We start from the raw sequence: 17,037 nt of genomic DNA on the forward strand, positions 1-17,037 counted from the left end.
TAGTCTGGAGAATAGGAGGCTGAGGGGAGACCTCATTGCTCTCTACAACTCCCTGAATGGAGTTTGGAGCCAGGTGGGGGTTGGACTCTTCTCACAGGCAACAAGAGACAGGATGAGAGGAAATGGCCTCACGTTGTGCCAGGAGAGGTTTAGGTTGGGTATTAGGAAAAAATGCTTTGCAGAAAGGGTTCTCAGGCCCTGGAACAGGCTGCCCAGGGAGGTGGTGGTGTCACCATCCCTGGAGGTGTTTAAAAGATGCGTGGATGTGGCACCAAGGGACATGGTTTAGTGGCAGTGGCGGGATTGGGAGCTTAAGGTGAGTGGTTGGACTTGATCTCAAAGGTCTCTTCCAGTCTCAACAGTTCTGTGATTCTGTGAAACCTTTGCTCCATACCAAGAATATTCCCTGCAGGAAACTCTCCTGAGCCCCATCTTGCTCCTCTCTGATGTCTGAAGTCTTTAAGACCAGGTTGAATGAGGTCTTGAGCAACCTGGTCTAGTGAAAGCTGTCCCTGCCCATGGCAGAGGGGTTGGAACTAGGTGTTCTTTAGAACTAGGTGTTCTTTAAAGTCCTTTCCAACTACAGCTGTTCTGTGAATCTTTGCAGGCAATGAGATGAGATCTATTGTAGGGAGATCTGTTAATCAAACACAAACACAGGTTATTCTGCCCTTCTTAGCAGCAGTGAAGGGGACTCCTCCATTCCTGTCTGCCCTTTCCCTGAACTCTCCCCTGCAGCCCTGTTAACCTCCTGGACAGTCCCTGGGAAATCAGAGTGCATTGCCAAAAGGAAATGTTCAGCCAGGAAATATCCCCATGCTGCCGAAACCAAGGACCAGATGTCTCCCAACATGATCTCTGCAGCTCCCTCCTCTAAGGCCTTCCCTACACTACCCCAAACTCACCCTCCTGCTGCTCCCTGCCCAGCCTTTGCTTGGCTTCTGCCTTCCCAACACAGAGAATCACAGAATTGTTTTGGTTGGAAAAGGTCTCTGAGATCATGGAGCCCAACCATCGACACATGATAGCAGCACCTGTATTGACCATGAAGACCTCATTTTCCTTGAAGGGTCACAGCCACTCCTAAACCAGTCCCCTTTTTAGTGTAGATCTAGCAGTTTTCTGAGCTCAGCTGTTAGAAGGTAGATGGTTACCCTGGTTCTGCCCACATTTAGCCTTTTGAGCAAACTGGTCTAGCAGGAGGTGTCCCTGCCCATAGCAGGGGGTTGGAACTGGGTGATCTTGAAGGTCCCTTCCAACCTAAACCACTGATTTTCATGTAGTATTTGAGGCCTCTCCCTGGATGAGCCCTGAGTTTACAGCAGAGTTTTGTAGCCAGGATTTTGCAAGAGCAGGGGAGTTGCAGGGATTCCTCCTGCTGCTTTTGTTTGTGCCAGCCTTGCTCCTGGTGCCATCCTGGCAAGTAAAAGCCCTTCAGCAGTTTTGTTGTGTGAAAGGTGAGGTTCATGGGTGAGCACCAGATCCCTCAGAGAGGTGGAGCTAACTCTGATAGGCATCACAGCACCTTGTGCAAGGCAGCTCGAGGGCAGATGAAAGTCCTCTCAGTACTGGATTTCCCTCCCTGGGATGGCATCACTGAGGCAGCTACATCCAACCATCTGGCTGCAGAAGTGTGAGGGCAGCTGAGGGCCACAAAGATGCTGAGGGGCCTGGAGCATCTCTGTGAGGAGGAAAAGCTGAGAGCCCTGAGGCTGTTGAGCCTGGAGAAGAGCAGCCCCAGAGGGGATTGATGAGTGCTCAGCAAAAGCTAAAGTATGGGGGGAAGAACATGGGGTCAAACTCTTCTCAGTGGTGCCCAGTGCCAGGACAAGGGGCAATGGGCACAAAGTAGAACAGGAGGTTTCACATGAACTTAAGGAAGAACTTGTAAAGCCTACCTGGCCATGAGGAACTGCATATCAGCAGCTACATCTCAGAGGCTCTTCATTTGCTGGGGATGGTCCCACTGGGCACACTGCTCTCTTGTCTCACAGAATCTCAGCATGCTGGGGGTTGGAAGGGACCTCTGGAGATCAGTCAGTCCAACACCCCTGCTAAAGGAGGGGCACCCATAGCGGCTTGCCCAGGATCACAATGTCCAGGTGGGTTTGGAAGGAGACTCCGCAACCCACAGGGGACACAGTGTCAAGCTGCACCAGGGGAAGTTTAGGCTGGAGGTGAGGAGAAAGTTCTTCACTGAGAGAGTTGTTAGCCATTGGAATGTGCTGCCCAGGGAGGTGGTGGAGTCACCATCCCTGGAGGTGTTCAAGAGGGGACTGGATGTGGCACTTGGTGCCATGGTCTAGTCATGAGGTCTGTGGTGACAGGTTGGACTCGATGATCCTTGAGGTCTCTTCCAGCCTTAGCAATACTGTGAACCTCTCTGGGCAGCCTTCTCCAGGGCTCTAACACCCACACAACATAAAAACTGTTTCCTCATGTTGAGGTAGAACCTCCTGGGTTCCCGTTTGTGTCCACTGCCCCTTGTCCTATCATAGAACACCACTGAAAAGAATTTCATGTTCTCCAAGGCGGTTCTTGCAGGAGCAGCACCTTAAGTTTGTCTTGACCAGAAGCCCACAGGTCTCTGTGATGGGTGGGTATGGGTACTCTGTGGCTGCTTCCTTCCCACCTGGAGGAGATGCTGGTTACACTCCTTGGTCTTCTTGGCTAGTTTGCAGCCCAAATGCTTTGTGCCTCAATGCTGCTTTGGAGCGTGGAGCCGGTGGGGCTGGATGCGATCCCTGGCACGGCAGGAGAAACGCTCCATGTGCAGCTCTGCAGTTTCCTTAAGCAGAAAATGAAAGCTGAGGAGCCTTTTTATTTTTTTTCCCTTCTTCAACTTTCTCTTCCTTTCTTCCCAGCATAATGAGTTTGCTGCTGCTGCTGCCTTAATTTGGAGTTAATCTGTAATGGTTGTCAGGCAGCCAAGAGGCTTCGCTGTCCTCCAGGCAGAGGAGAAAAAAACTATCTCATGCTAGCACTGGTGTTTTCAAACTTAGGCCTGTTCAAAGGCAACATGAATCTTTCAAACTAAAATCACTTGTACTTAAAGAACATAAACATGATAAACCAGTTTGGCACTGGGGGTTGGCTTTTTTTTTTTTCCCCTGATTCCTTTCCCTTAAGGAGGCCACACTATGTTTGTGCTCACCAAGAAGGAAGCCTCCCAGCGCACTCCCAGCTCACACTTTTTCTTTGCTCCCTTGCTGGCCCATCAATATGTGTTTTTTTTGCAGTTCCAACATCTTTCTGCTGTTGATGCTTCTTGGCTGCTCTTATTGCAAAGGTACATCTGTGTCTTCTCACAGGCTGAGGCCAGATTCTCAGCCAGATCTGGAAGAAATTCTTTACAGTGAAGAATTAGGAAGAAGTTCTTTACTGTGAGGGTGGAGAGAGAGGCACTGGAGCAGTTTGCCCAGGGAGGTTGTGGATGAACCCTCTCTGGAGGTGTTCGAGGCCAGGCTGGATGAAACCTTGAGCAAGGTGGTCTAGTGGAAGGTGTCCCTGCCCATGGCATGAGGGTTGAAACTACAATAGATTCATAGAATCTATGGTTTGGGTCGGAAGGAGCCTTCAAGATCATCTAGTTCCATCCCCCTGCCATGGGCAGGGACAGCTGGGCAGTAGCCCAGATTGCTCAAAGCCTCATCCAGCCTGGCCTTGAACACCTCCAGGGAGGGAACATCCCGAGCCTCCCTGGGCAACCTGTTCCAGTGTCTCACCACCCTCACTGGAAAGAATTTCTTCCTAATCTCCAGTCTCAGTCTCCTCAAGCTCAGATCCATTGCCCCTCATCCTACCACTAGAAGCCCTTGTAAAAAGTCCCTTCCAACCCAAACCATGCTAGGATAACTCTCCCTGATACTTCTAAGCAGCTACTGTGTATTCATACCGGCATTACTAAGACATGAACCTGGTCATGAACCTTTCATCAGAAACCCCAAATGCAAACACCCTCTCTACAGCCCCGAGAGCCATGTAGCTGGGAAGCATTTCTGTGTCGTTGATGTGCAGTGCAGCAGGTAGCAGTTTAACTGTCACTCTACATACACACCAGAGCCTCCTCAAAAGTATCTGCTCACCAGCTGATATCCTCCATTTATAGGATAGAATAGAATTAACCAGGTTGGAAAAGACCTCTGAGATCATCAAGTCCAATCTATCACCCAACACCATCTAATCAAGTAAACCATGGCACCAAGTGCCTCATCCATTCTCTTCCTAAACACCTCCAGTGATGGTGACTCCACCACCTGCCTGGGCAGCACATTCCAATGGCCAATCTCTCTTTCTGGGAAGAACTTCTTCCTAACATCCAGCCTAAACCTCCCCTGGCACAGCTTGAGACTGTGTCCTCTTGTTCTGGTGCTGGTTGCCTGGGAGAAGAGACCAACCCCCACCTGGCTACAACCTCCCTTCAGGTACTTGTAGACAGCACTAAGGTCTGCCCTGAGCCTCCTCTTCTCCAGGCTAAGCAACCCCAGCTCCCTCAGCCTCTCTTCACAGGGCTGTGCTCCAAACCCCTCCCCAGCTTTGTTGCCCTTCTCTGGACACCTTCCAGCAAGTCGACATCTTTCCTAAACTGAGGGGCCCAGAACTAGACACAGGACTCACAGTGCTCCATGCCAGGAACGGGTCTGATCAGCTTGGCCTTTTCTTTCCCAGGTGTCCCCTTCTGGACCCGGCCAGATAAGATGGAGAAGAAGCTGCTGGCAGTTCCTGCTGCCAACACCGTGCGCTTCCGCTGCCCGGCAGGTGGGAACCCAACTCCTTCCATCTACTGGCTGAAAAACGGCAAGGAGTTCAAGGGGGAGCACAGGATTGGGGGCATCAAGGTAAGGCTTGGCTTTGGAGCTCTGTTTTCACCAGGGGTTTGCTACTGACCGTACAAAGTTGCGTTTGGTGGTGACTGCCATGGGGACGTGTAACGGCACAGTCCTGACTGCCTGGCAATCAGGCAGAGAACAGGGGGGGGTTGGAAAGGAACATCTGGAGGTCTGGTCCAACCCTGCTGCTAGCAAAAGTTCTACTGTGTCAGATTGCACAGGGACACATCCCAGCAGGCTTTGAAACTCTCCAGAGAAGGAGACTCCACAATCTCTCTGGGCAGCCTGCTCCTGCAGCTTCAAAGTTAAGAAGTTTTTTCTTTGCATTTAAGTGAAACTTCCTGGGTTCCACTTTGTGCCCATTTCCCCTTGTCTTAACTCTAACCACTAATGAAAAGAGCCTGGCTCCATCCTCTTGTCTCCCCCCCACCACCACCTTTCAGCTCTTGCTGATCATTGATCAGATCCCCTCTCAGGCTGCTCTTCTCAAGGCTAAACAGCCCAAGGGCTCTCAGCCTTTCCTCCTCACAGAGATGCTCCAGGCCTCTCAGCATGTTTGCAGCCTCCATTGGACTCTCTCCAGTAGTTCTGAACTGGAGACCTCAGAACTGGACACAATACTTCAGCTGTGGCCTCACCAGGGCAGAGTAGAGGGGGGAGGAAAACCTCCTTCAACCTGCAGTGTGGGTGTTTCTTGCAGCCTTAGCAATTATCAACACCAAAAGTGTTTAAAATTGCTGCTGTCCCTTTGGATTGAGGGCTAGTGCCCTCTGGGTTTGCCTGCAGAGGTCTTCAGGTGAAAACGAGACTGGCTTTATGGTTGTCTTATGGATGGTGATGAGAAAGCAGGAGCAGAAACTTGTGTCCTCATTTTTGGAGATCAGCCCAGTGTGTTGAGATGTGTTAGAGTGAGCTGTAGCTGCTCCCAGGGTTCAAGGAAAACTGACTCAGCATCCTTTGAAGGTGTGGGAAGGGCCTCACCAGAGAGCTGGACCGTGGTGCTGGTGTCCATTAACATTCTTGTGGTATAAATCACTGACCCTTGGTCAAGTGTTGGATTCCCTTGTAGCCAGAGTCATAGCATCTGCTTCTTGGCTGCTTTCTTCTCCCTCTTTGCTTTCTGCCATGAGGTGTTCTGGAAAATGCTCTGGCTTGTGTTTATGGATGGAGCTGAGGGACCCAAAATCCCTACTGCACTCAGATGATTTAATTAGCCAGAAGTTTCTGCGCTACTGTCTGTGACGAATTATGGCAGGGCTTCAGCAGGAAAATCAGCTCTTCTCTGATGTTGTTGGTTTTCTTCTTACTTTGTCCCCTTGAGGTCACAGCCAGGCTCTTTTTGGATTTTATTTGGGGAGAATAAAGTTGGCAGAGGCTGCTTATAACAGAATCAGTGTGGCAGGGGGCACTTCTGAGCAGTGGTCTGTGCTCTGCCGGCCCTGGCATAGCCCTGGGCTGCTGCTCAGGAGAGAAGGTGATTTTGAGGAAGGCAGCCTCATCAGTACTGAATAAGCTGTGTGCTGGTGCCTACCACATTGGGAGTGTTCTCAAAGGGCATGCAAAGCACGCTGTGCTCCAGAAACCAGAAAAGGATTCAAAAAAAGTCTGCCCTCCCTGCAGTTTCTGGGCTGTTTCTTTCCTGTTAGCTCAGACCTGGTCCTGAAAGAGCCTTTTGTGATTGCTTCAGTGAAGCCTTTGAAGCTCCCTCAGTCCTGTCCCTGCTCCAGCCTGGATGAGGCTGAGGAAATTCTCAGGTTTGGATCTTCTGAAAAGTTAAGGGAAGTAGGCTGAGGGGAGACCTCCTTGCTCTCTACAGCTCCCTGAAAGGAGGTTGCAGTGCAGTGGGGGTTGGTCTCTTCTCACTACTATCAGGTGATAGAAGGAGAGGGCATTACCTGAAGTTGCACCAGGGCAGGTTTAGGTTGGACATTAGAAGAAACTTCTTGACTGAAAGGGTTCTCAAAGGCTGAAACAGGCTGCTCAGGAAGGTGGTTGAATCCCTGTAGCAATGCCAGTGACGAGTAGTGTGAGCAATCTGGCAGTGCCACAAATCCCCATCCCTGGAGGTGTTCAAGAAACATGTGGACACAGCACCAGGGGACATGGTTTAATGGCCATGGTGGTGTTGTGTTGACAGTCAGACTTGATGGTCTTAGAGGTCTTTTCCAATCAAAGCCATTCCATGAAAAGAGGAAATAAGGATGGAAAAGAAATGTGGAAGCAGCTCCTGTGGGCAAAGAGCCTTTTGACAGATAATGTTCACCCAGCATCTTTGACTGCAGATCATCACAAAGCGTTTCCAGGCTCACATACACTGTTGGGGTTGCTTTCCACAAAGCTGTGTGCCATCAGCTGCACTAAATTATGCTTGCAGAAGCCAATCTGAAGCTGAAAGCAATTCCCCAGCTCACTTCCCAGTGGTTTTAATCTCTCCTTGAGTTTAAACTGACACGTTTCATCCTCTGCAACACGGCAGCGAGTCTTTGGCACCGCTCTGCTTTGTTTCTCCAGGGGTACCTTCCAGCAACAAGCCAATGCTCAAAAGAGCTATTGAAGGCAATGTCAGGCCAATTACAGCAAGATTGGGTTAAGCTCTCTATCTGTCTAGGTGTGGTTCTTTGTCCCTTCCTTGATATAAAGACATCTTTCCCTCTCTGCTCTTCTTCTTGCCTTGTTGCTTGCTTTTGCTGATGGGTCATGGCTGGAGGCAGGGAGTCTAATGGCAGTCTCCTGCAGTATGAATACATTCATAGCTATCAGCTGAGATTTGAACCAGAAAAGGAGCTTGAAAACCTGCTTGGTATCTCATGTATTTAAGATTTAAATTCCCTGTTACAACTTAACTTCATAACAGGATTAAGGCAGCTTGAAAAGAATGGGCAAGACCCAAGATCTGGCAGAGCCTGGCCGGCTTACTTCATCCCGAGATCTGGTCTTAACCCAAAAATCCTTGAGCTGGGAATGTTCTCATTTGTTTTCAGTGCATGGCAGAGTTTCAGTGTTGATTGTGAAAGGTCTGTGGCCAGCAGATGAAAAATGACCACTCTTCCACTTCTGCCTCTTGGAAGTGGCGTGGAGATTGCATGTGATTGCACGGTGAGAAGAGAAGGATGAGTGCAAGAGAGAAGGGTGCAGGCTAACCTAGTTTTGTTACAGTTCATCCTTAACTAGCAAAGAAAAGAAATTCATATGACTTCTCATATGAAATTTCCCAAAGAGCATTAATGGTTAAATCCCTGTTGGAATCTCTAATAGTGTAAGCCTCTGTGTGTTAAATGACCCTAGAAGGGAAGATGGAGAGGGGGAGGGGAGGGAGAGGATTATCCCTTCCCCAGACCATTGCACTGACTTGCATACCAGTCTGGCAAGCAGGGACTGAGCTTCCAAGAGTGTCTGCAAATGTTTGTTTCACAAGGAGCCAAGAATGACAACACCAAATAAACCAGAGGGATTTCCAGTATCTCAGCCCCTTGATTAATGCCTGCACTAAGTCACTTCATGTTTCCAATGCTTTATGGAGTGTGGTAGCTATCTTCACTCAGGAGCAGCCCTTCTTACTCTGCTTTAAATCTAGATGTCAGTCTCAAGCTAAAAAAATGAAAAGCTAAACCATAATCTGATTGCTTCTAGAAGAGTTTCCAAAGGAGTTCAGCCTCAGGGGTCTGTGCCCCCCAGGTTCTCCTCTCCGTTCTGAGTCCAAAGTCTCCATCACAAATCTGCCCAAGGGAAGTTCTTTGGCAGTGCCATAAAAGTGTCTTTGAATGTGCCTTCTGAGTAAAATACCTAATTTGGACCTGGTTTTGTAATGCAGCTCAAACTAGGGACTCATCTATGTGTCTGGAGCCCCATTTCCTTGTAGCAGATCCTAAGGGTTCCAGACACAAATGCTTTGCAATGCTGAAAAGTGGATTAAAAGAAGTCTTCAGACAAACCTGTATGGAAATGAACCCCTGAGCAGCCACACATTTGCATTGAAACTTCCTTGAGAGTCTGGTATGTTCAGCTGTGGCCTCCAGGTCCAAGCTTTCTGTTCTCAGAGCTCCTCAGACCCTACAATTGCTGCATGGTTTCAGGGATGCTCCAAGCAGGATGTTGCTCTACAAAAGGTGCAATGCTGCTTCTGCATGGAGGACCATCTGGGTGGGGTGAAGGTGCTGTCATACCTGGCCTGCCAGCAGCAGCAACCAAAATTGCAGTTCAGACTTGCTTAGCCTCCCATGATCCAGCCCCTGGAATGTATTCAGTGGTGCCTGAAAAGGGGGGTGCTCAGCAGTGCCGTTCTCAGGGCTGCAGAGACCTTCAGAGCTTGAAGATACTTTTCTTACCCATCTTGCAGCTGATTTGTCTGCTTCTGTGACTTGAAGCCTTCTCTCTGCAAAATTCTGGCTTTAATTGCAGCATGGCCCTTTAAAGGGAAGCATGTGGATGCAGTTTTGCAGTCTAGCAAAAGAGGTTAACTGACTTTCACATCTGAGTTCCCCTGCTGCAGCAAGAAACCTCAGGAGCAGTTACACCCTGGACTCCTCCATCAGCTCTTAACATTCTGTAGTACAGTGTTATTGCCATCTCCTGCTTCTGTGTCCTTGGAGTCACCTTCAAAGTGTTTAACAAAGTTGAAATGTTCTGCTCTGGGCAGCAGAAGGCATCAAATTAATATGCAAAAACAAAATTGGAGAGCTGTCATACACCATGTGTCCTGAAGGCATCTTTGATACCATTTGCTTCCTCTGTTAACTCAAGATTGGCTTTCCATGTCCATTATTCCCTTTGTGCTCATTAGAAGCAAACTGGAACACAGGAAGTTTCACTTGAATTTAAGGGAAAACTTCTTTGCTGTGAGGCTGCTGGAGCCCAGGAGCAGGCTGCCAGGAGAGGTTGTGGAGACTCCTTCTCTGGAGACTTTCAAAACCCAGCTGGATGTGTTCCTGTGTGACCTGATCTAAGAGAACCTGCCCTCGCAGTGGGGCTGGACTCAGTGATCCCCAGAGGTCCCTACCAACCCCCCCCATTCTGTGACTCTGTGAGGCAAACCTTGTAGCTGGGCTCAGAGGGCAGCAGGTCGGGGTGGAAACATGGGTTGTGCTTTCCCTTCTGCTGCTCTGGACATGAGCCACATCTAGAAAACCAACTACTATAAAATTTGGTTCCAAAAGAGAAGGGCTGATCCTGGGGACCAGCTTTGAGGCTGGGCATGTTTTCTCCTGTTTTTGACAGGGAATTACGGGGACTGACTCAGTGGTAGACACCCATTTCTGTTCAAACAGATGCCATGGCCTGTTGCCTCCATAGCACACATCTTCAAAATATGCTATAGCTGGGCTAAGAAGTAGAAGCTTATCGTTTGGAGAGGCTGAGGGAGCTGGGGTTGTTTAGCCTGGAGAAGAGGAGGCTTAGGGGAGACCTTACTGCTCTCTACAACTACCTGAAGGGAGGTTGTAGCCAGGAGGGGTTTGGTCTCTTCTCCCAGGCAACCAGCACCAGAACAAGAGGACACAGTCTCAAGCTGTGCCAGGGGAGGTTTAGGCTGGAGGTGAGCAGAAAGTTCTTCCCAGAGAGAGTTGTTAGCCATTGGAATGTGCTGCCCAGGGAGGTGGTGGAGTCACCATCCCTGGAGGTGTTCAAGAGGGGTTTGGATGTGGCACCTGAAGCCGTGGTTTAGTAGTCATGAGGTGTTGGGTGAGAGGTTGGACTTGATGATCTTTGAGGTCTTTTCCAACCTTATTGATTCTATGATCTTAGGTGTTAGAAGTAGCAGTTGGTGAAGGTTTACAGATGAGAAGACAACATTTTTCAGCTGACAGAGCCTCTGGACCAGAGTGGTGTGGCAGAGGGGACCAGCAGATCAGAATTAGCTGACACCTTCTGAAGCTGGTGTTCTAATGAGAGGTGGCACATTGAGCTGTCAGCTGGGTTCATTGTTTCTGTCAGTGTGGAAGCATCTACCAGCCCCTGTCAGACCCTCAGTGTGTTGCTTTGTGCTGTGCTGCTCCTCCATTGTGCTGGAGTCCTTCTCACATTAAGCCTTTGAAATGACCCTTGAAATGACTCCTTGTGCTGTTCAGGCCTACTCTGGGGTCCAGTCGTGCTGGCCAAGTGTGTAGAAGCTCGCTGACTGTTCAGTGATGTGAATGGGCTGGTGGTGATGGTATTTGATCACGAGCTTGATGGTTTGATTTCTTCTTCTAGTTGCGACACCAGCAGTGGAGCTTGGTGATGGAGAGTGTGGTGCCATCGGACCGAGGCAATTACACCTGTGTGGTAGAGAACAAGTATGGCAACATCAGACACACCTACCAGCTTGATGTCTTAGGTGAGGTTTCACTGTTTTCCCTCAGCAGATGATAGGTGGTGATGCCAAAGAGGCACGGAATGGGCTATGAAGAGCAGGAGCTTGGTTTCTTTCCCTGTGTGCTGGGTCATGGCTCTTCTAAAGCCAACAACAAGCTTCCTTTTGGCCAGCAATTCAGCCTCACATGGATCTGCAATAAATGTATTGGGTTTGGCCTACAAAGGGGCCAGAGAAGGAATGACAGAGCTGAGATGTCTCTTACATTCCCAGATAGTTCTTGTCTGCTTTGAGAAGCACTGGGTAAGAGCAGTGGCCAGGACACCTGAGCAAAAGCAATCCCAGTCTGCACCCTTTCTGCTGCTGCTGCTGCAGGAGATGAAGGGCTGAGGGGAGAATCCTTGCTGGAGGGGGGACAGGTCAATTAGGATTTCCCTCTCTCTTGCTTTTCAGAAAGGTCACCCCACCGACCAATCCTGCAGGCAGGGCTTCCTGCCAACCAGACCGTGGTGGTAGGGAGCAATGTGGAGTTTCACTGCAAGGTCTACAGCGATGCCCAGCCTCACATCCAGTGGCTGAAACACGTGGAAGTCAACGGCAGCAAATACGGACCCGATGGGACTCCCTATGTCACGGTGCTGAAGGTTGGTACTTACTTCTTCTTCTCATCCTCAGGGCAATCCTTTCTGTGCCTTGGTCTTGGTGGGCAACTCCACTGTGGGGATGCTCCTCAAGAGAAACCCAACCCGCTGCCCTACTCGTGGCAGGGGAGATCAGGACTGAATGAAGGTGTTGCCATTGGAGGTCATAAACATCATTTTCATGTTTAGGAGTAAGCCCTAGGTTAGCAGTGCCCTGTGAGCCAGGAACTCCCAACAGAAGATGTTCAATGTCACATCCCTTACAAGACTATTAATGATTTAAACCAGATAAAAGTTGGACCAGGTGATTCTTGGGGTCTCTTCCAACCTGGCATTCTGTGATTTTGGGGAGAACTCAAGGTCTTGTTTTGTGTCATTGCTTTGCATCTGTAAGGAGAAAGAGAAATAAGCCACCACGAGGCTAAGGCAAGGGCAGCTGTTGGGTTTGTTCTTTCCTTGAAGCACAGTGGAATACCCTGCTTTTTTGGACTGGGTGCAGCAAAAATGTCCCAAGGTTGGTGTTCCAGACTCTGCTGTTTGCCAGAGATAACACATCTACTGCAGTGGCAGCGATAAGCAAAGTCATTGTAAGAGTTGAGGCACCTCTGACAACACTGCCACAAGGAAAGAGAAGCTGTCAGATTGCATCTGACCCCCCAAAGATGGTTAGAAGAACCTCTTAAATTCTATTCTTTTTTTTACTATATATATGTTTTTACAGCTTCAATAGAGGTATTTTCAGGGCTAATTAAAACAAAAGGCTCCCAACTCAACCAACATTCATTCCTTTTTCCAAGTAAACACATTGCAACCTGCACCTACCAAGTAACACTGAGCTCCCAGCACCTGAGAGCCAAGTTGGTCTTGTTGTAGCTGTTAACATTTCTGAACATTGCTGTTCTCCAGGCTCAGAAAAGCCTGGGTTGGTCTGATTTGTTTTTTTTTTACCCCCTATATCAAGCTAAAAACCCACTTAGTAAGATTTTACTTTGCTAAAATGCCTCTTCAAAGGGAACTTCCAGCTTGAACAAAGCCAGTAGATGTGGTTTCCCCTCGACCTGTGTAGATAGGTTTACAGTGAGGGTGGTGAGACACTGGAACAGGTTGCCCAGGGAGGTTGTGGATGCCCCCCTCCCTGGAGGTGTTCAGGGTCAGGTTGGATGAGGCCTTGAGCAAGGTGGTCCAATGGGAGGTGTCTCTGCCCATGGCAGGGGGGTTGGAACTAGATGATCTTGAAGGTCCCTTCCAACCTAAACCATTCTATGAATCTATGAATATAAATACTGGAGAACAGAGAGTGAGAAACACATTGGACTTTTAACATTCCTGAGTGTTTTTGGGGGGTTTTTTGGTGGTTGGGTTTTTTTTTTTCACTAATTAAAGGCATCCTGTGTTGGTGATTATTAAAATAAATAGGGCCAAATGGGATTATTATTATTTTTTGGTCTTTTTTTTCTGGCTCTGCAATTAAAACTGCAAGCAGATTTTGGCCCTGCAGGTTGTCCTGTGCGTGGACAGTCCCCATGCACATCCTGCTGCACACACAGCCTCCTGCTCTTTGTACGAAGCCTTAAACAAAACCCAACAAAACCCCACTTACCAGACAGCATCTACAAAACTGTAAGCCAGCCAGATACATGATAATAAAAGCCAGAGACCCTGGAAATAATTAACACAGATTGAAATAACAGATTGGTTGGAAGAAATGGTTGGAGCCAGTTCCTCAGGATTGGCAACACGCGCTCCTGGCGACTTGATAAAACTCCCTGTTTTCTCCCAGCCTCTCCAAAACGTGTCTGAATTATGCATATTTGAATTCCCCATCCCCTCCCCTGGTTTCACAGCCCAGCACCAAGCTCTGAATAGCTAGCTGTGTCACATGCCATCCAGTAGAGTCTCCCAGCTCCGTGTGTGGTCCCCGTGGGATAAAGTGCTACCTTTTGGGAAGCTCGGGGAGCCGCTGCGAGCAGCGCCTTGTGTCCAAAGCACAAGCTCCCATTTTGCTGTGGCAAAGAACATATAAATAGTCCCTATAAATAGTGGTTTGAAAATGAAGTTGGAGCAGCACTGGGGTGGCTGGGTCATTAGAATTGCCAAATACCTTCTCTTCTGTGGACGGCAAAAAGCTCCGCATTCCTCGAAGGGGAGCGCGGGCAGGCGCTTGAAAGCCCAAGTTTTGTTTGGTGTGATTATTTTGGGGGGGGATGAATAGGAGCAGCACACGTCTATTTACTGCTGCTGCTTAAGCAGGAGTGCCTTTGAATCATGGTAACACCAGCATCAGGGCTGGGGCACCCAGCCCTTTCCATCTGGGGATGCATCTTTTGTGCTCCAGGACCGGCTCTCTGTGGAGCTGCGTCAGGTCCAGCTTTGCAGGGATTGTTGGTGTTGGTTTGGGGGGTGGTTTAATGTCATTTTTAATGTCATTTTTTAAATGGTTTTAAACTGAAAGAGGGGAGATTTAGACTAAATAGATGTGGTGGGTTGAAGTTTCCCCCAGCATTAACTTTTAGCCTGACTAACTCGGTTAGAAGCATATGAAGCTGCATTTACAAGCAAAAACTGCACTCTACAATGCAACCAAGCTGGGGAGGGATTTGGACACAGCCCTATGAGGAGAGGCTGAGGGAGCTGGGGTTGCTTAGCCTGGAGAAGAGGAGGCTCAGAGGAGACTGTATTGCTGTCTACAACAACCTGAAGGGAGGTTGTAGCCAGGTGGGGGTTGGTCTCTTCTCCCAGGCAACCAGCACCAGAACAAGAGGACACAGTCTCAAGCTATGCCAGGGGAGCTTTTGGCTGGATGTTAGGAAGAAGTTCTTCATAGAAAGAGAGATTGACCATTGGAATGTGCTGCCCAGGGAGGTGGTGGAGTCACCATCACTGGAGGTGTTTAGGAAGAGACTGGATGGGGTGCTTGGTGCCATGGTTTAGTTAATGACATGGTGTTGGATGATAGGTTGGGCTCGTTGATCTCAGAGGTCTTTTCCAACCTGGCTAATTCTATTCTATTCTATACAGGATTTACAATATTATATAAATATTTACAATTAGCAAACAACACAAAATCCCCCTGGTCAAAACAACCAGGGGAGCTGCTCCACTACCTCCCTACCCCCCTCCAAAAACCTCCCAGACACCCCTGCACCAAGAGAGAGAGAGAGAAGCTGGGAGAAAGCAGTGTTAGTCTCATCTCAAGGTCAGCCAGAAGTGTTATCTTCTCCCAGGCAAAGCAGAATAGCCAAGATCAGAGGAGGAGAAAAAGGAATGGGAATGGAAGTGAAATGTGAAGAATTGTGATGACACAGCTTCTCTTATCCCAGCCATTTATCCAATGAATTTGTTTAGAATAATCCTTTGTTTTCCTTTCCACACCCAATAGCGATTTATCTCTATTTTTCTACTTTTCTGCTCAAAATCTGCAGCTAAATTTTAAAGGCATAGCCTAAAACTACCACAATAGAAGAAAGAAAATTTTCATCATGAGGGTGGGGAAGGTTGCCTGGAGGAAAATTCAAGATCAGGGTGGATGGGGCTCTGAGCAACCTCATGCAGTTAAAGATGTCCCTGCAGGGGGATTGGGCTAGATGACCTTTAAAGGTCCCTTCTAACCCAAACTATTCTATGTTTCTATGATTTATTCCTGTGCTTTAGTTTTTAAACATGGAGATCTGATAAAATGATCTCACTGTCTGGCCCTGGTGGGGTTGGGTTGATGGTTGGACTTGAGGATCTTAAAGGTCTTTTCCAACCAACATGATTCTGTGAGTCTGTGATTCTTTGATTCTGTTGTTCTGTGATCTTGGTGCCAGTCAGTGGGCTTCATGGACTTGTTGGACTTGTTCCCTTCATGCCACAGGATGCCTAGGGAAGTGGTGGAGTCACCATCCCTGGGGGTGTTCAAAAAGCACGTAGACACGGCACTTCAGGATATGGTTTAAAGGCCATGGTGGTGTTGGGTCAGTGTTTGGATATGAAGACCTTCAGAGGGTTTTTTTACAACCTTAAGGATTCCCTGATTCTATGCTGTTGCTTTGAGCCAGCATCCTGGCCGTGCTGGTAGGGCTGCTCACAGCCCTTGCTGCCCACAGCTGCTTCAGCAATGGCTATCTCCTGCCCAGTGCTCTGGTGCCTGCAGGGAGATAAGACTTTTTTATCAGCCCATCCTTCCCCTCCTGCTTCCAGGAGATTCTGTGGAGTGTAGGACCTGCCATGGGGAGATTTATCTAGGAGGAGTATTATCCCAGTCTCCCTCATAGAAAGAGGGACAGAGAGGTGCCCAGCACATGGACCTCCCCCCTCCTATCTAAATGCGGGGGGCAAACCCCACCCCAGACCAGATGGATGAATTGAATGCTCTACTTTCAACCCATTTTTCCACCAGCCTAACAAAACCAAGCCATCACCTGCATCAGTTCCTGAAAGCCTGGGCTAATTTGTGATCAAAGGAGACCTCTTTTTTTCTTTGCAGAAGAGCACTAAATGCATTCCAGTTGGGGGTTGGGGGGGGGCTGGCAACACTGTGCCCAAGCTTTGTCAAAGCCTAAATTGTGCTTTCTGCATTGAAACGTGCCCAGTTTCGTTATAAACAAGGCAGCAATAGCAGGCAGGCACGTTCCCTGCTAGCCAGAGCAGGCAAACTTGCCAGGATGTAAGCTTTAGAGATGAGATCAGGTCAAAACCAGTGGTGTTTGTCATCAGCCATGGACACTGGGGCTCCTTTCTGATGCCCCCCCCCCCGCCAAGTTCGGTTCCTGATAACCCATCATATCTGTCAGCCCTGATGGTTTAATGGGCCACAAGTCACGTTGGCAGGATCAGACCTTGAAATCAAAGGCATCCAGACTGAGCTGGGGGGGGAGAGGGGGGGTAAGACCAAAAATGAGAAGAGCAATTTTATTTCCAGAACTGAAACTGTTGGTTTGGGTGAGGGTTTTTTTTTTTACCTAGCCTTTCCCTAGGCTACTCCTGAGGCCACCCAAAAGAGTCGAGTGTTTTCAACCCAAATAAAACCAACTGTTTAGGGACCCAACTGATGTGTTGTTGTGGAATGGGAGATACAAAATCCCTTGCTTAAGAGCCTGAAGTTTGTGTGATTTGTGTGCACCACTTTATTTAGTAAAGAAGAGGCTCCTATAAGCAGTGGAAAAAATTACAGCTAATTTCTGAAAGGCAAAGTCAGCAGCGAGTCTCAAACCGCCACTGCTTGTATTTTGTTTCCAAATTCTATTTTGGAATCTGATAATTGAAACAGCATTTGCTGAGCAGGGCTGCAAACACAAAT

The 17,037-nt window shown here is 48.6% G+C and overlaps 1 protein-coding gene across 7 annotated transcripts in view; it reads left to right on the top strand.

The window, feature by feature from the left end:
* The window catches only part of FGFR3 (fibroblast growth factor receptor 3), a 64,615-nt gene that overhangs the window by 31,857 nt on the left and 15,721 nt on the right, over positions 1 to 17,037 (top strand). For all 7 annotated transcript variants that reach the window (XM_068149572.1, XM_068149574.1, XM_068149575.1 and 4 more), the window contains exons 5-7: positions 4,669 to 4,838; positions 11,016 to 11,139; positions 11,569 to 11,759. In XM_068149572.1, the coding sequence (XP_068005673.1) occupies positions 4,669 to 4,838; positions 11,016 to 11,139; positions 11,569 to 11,759 (485 nt within the window). The remainder of the gene's footprint in view (positions 1 to 4,668; positions 4,839 to 11,015; positions 11,140 to 11,568; positions 11,760 to 17,037) is intronic.

This window comes from Melanerpes formicivorus, unplaced genomic scaffold (genome assembly GCF_026170545.1).
Source record: "Melanerpes formicivorus ecotype bairdi unplaced genomic scaffold, bMelFor1.0.p_v2 SCAF_18, whole genome shotgun sequence".
NCBI lineage: Eukaryota > Metazoa > Chordata > Aves > Piciformes > Picidae > Melanerpes > Melanerpes formicivorus.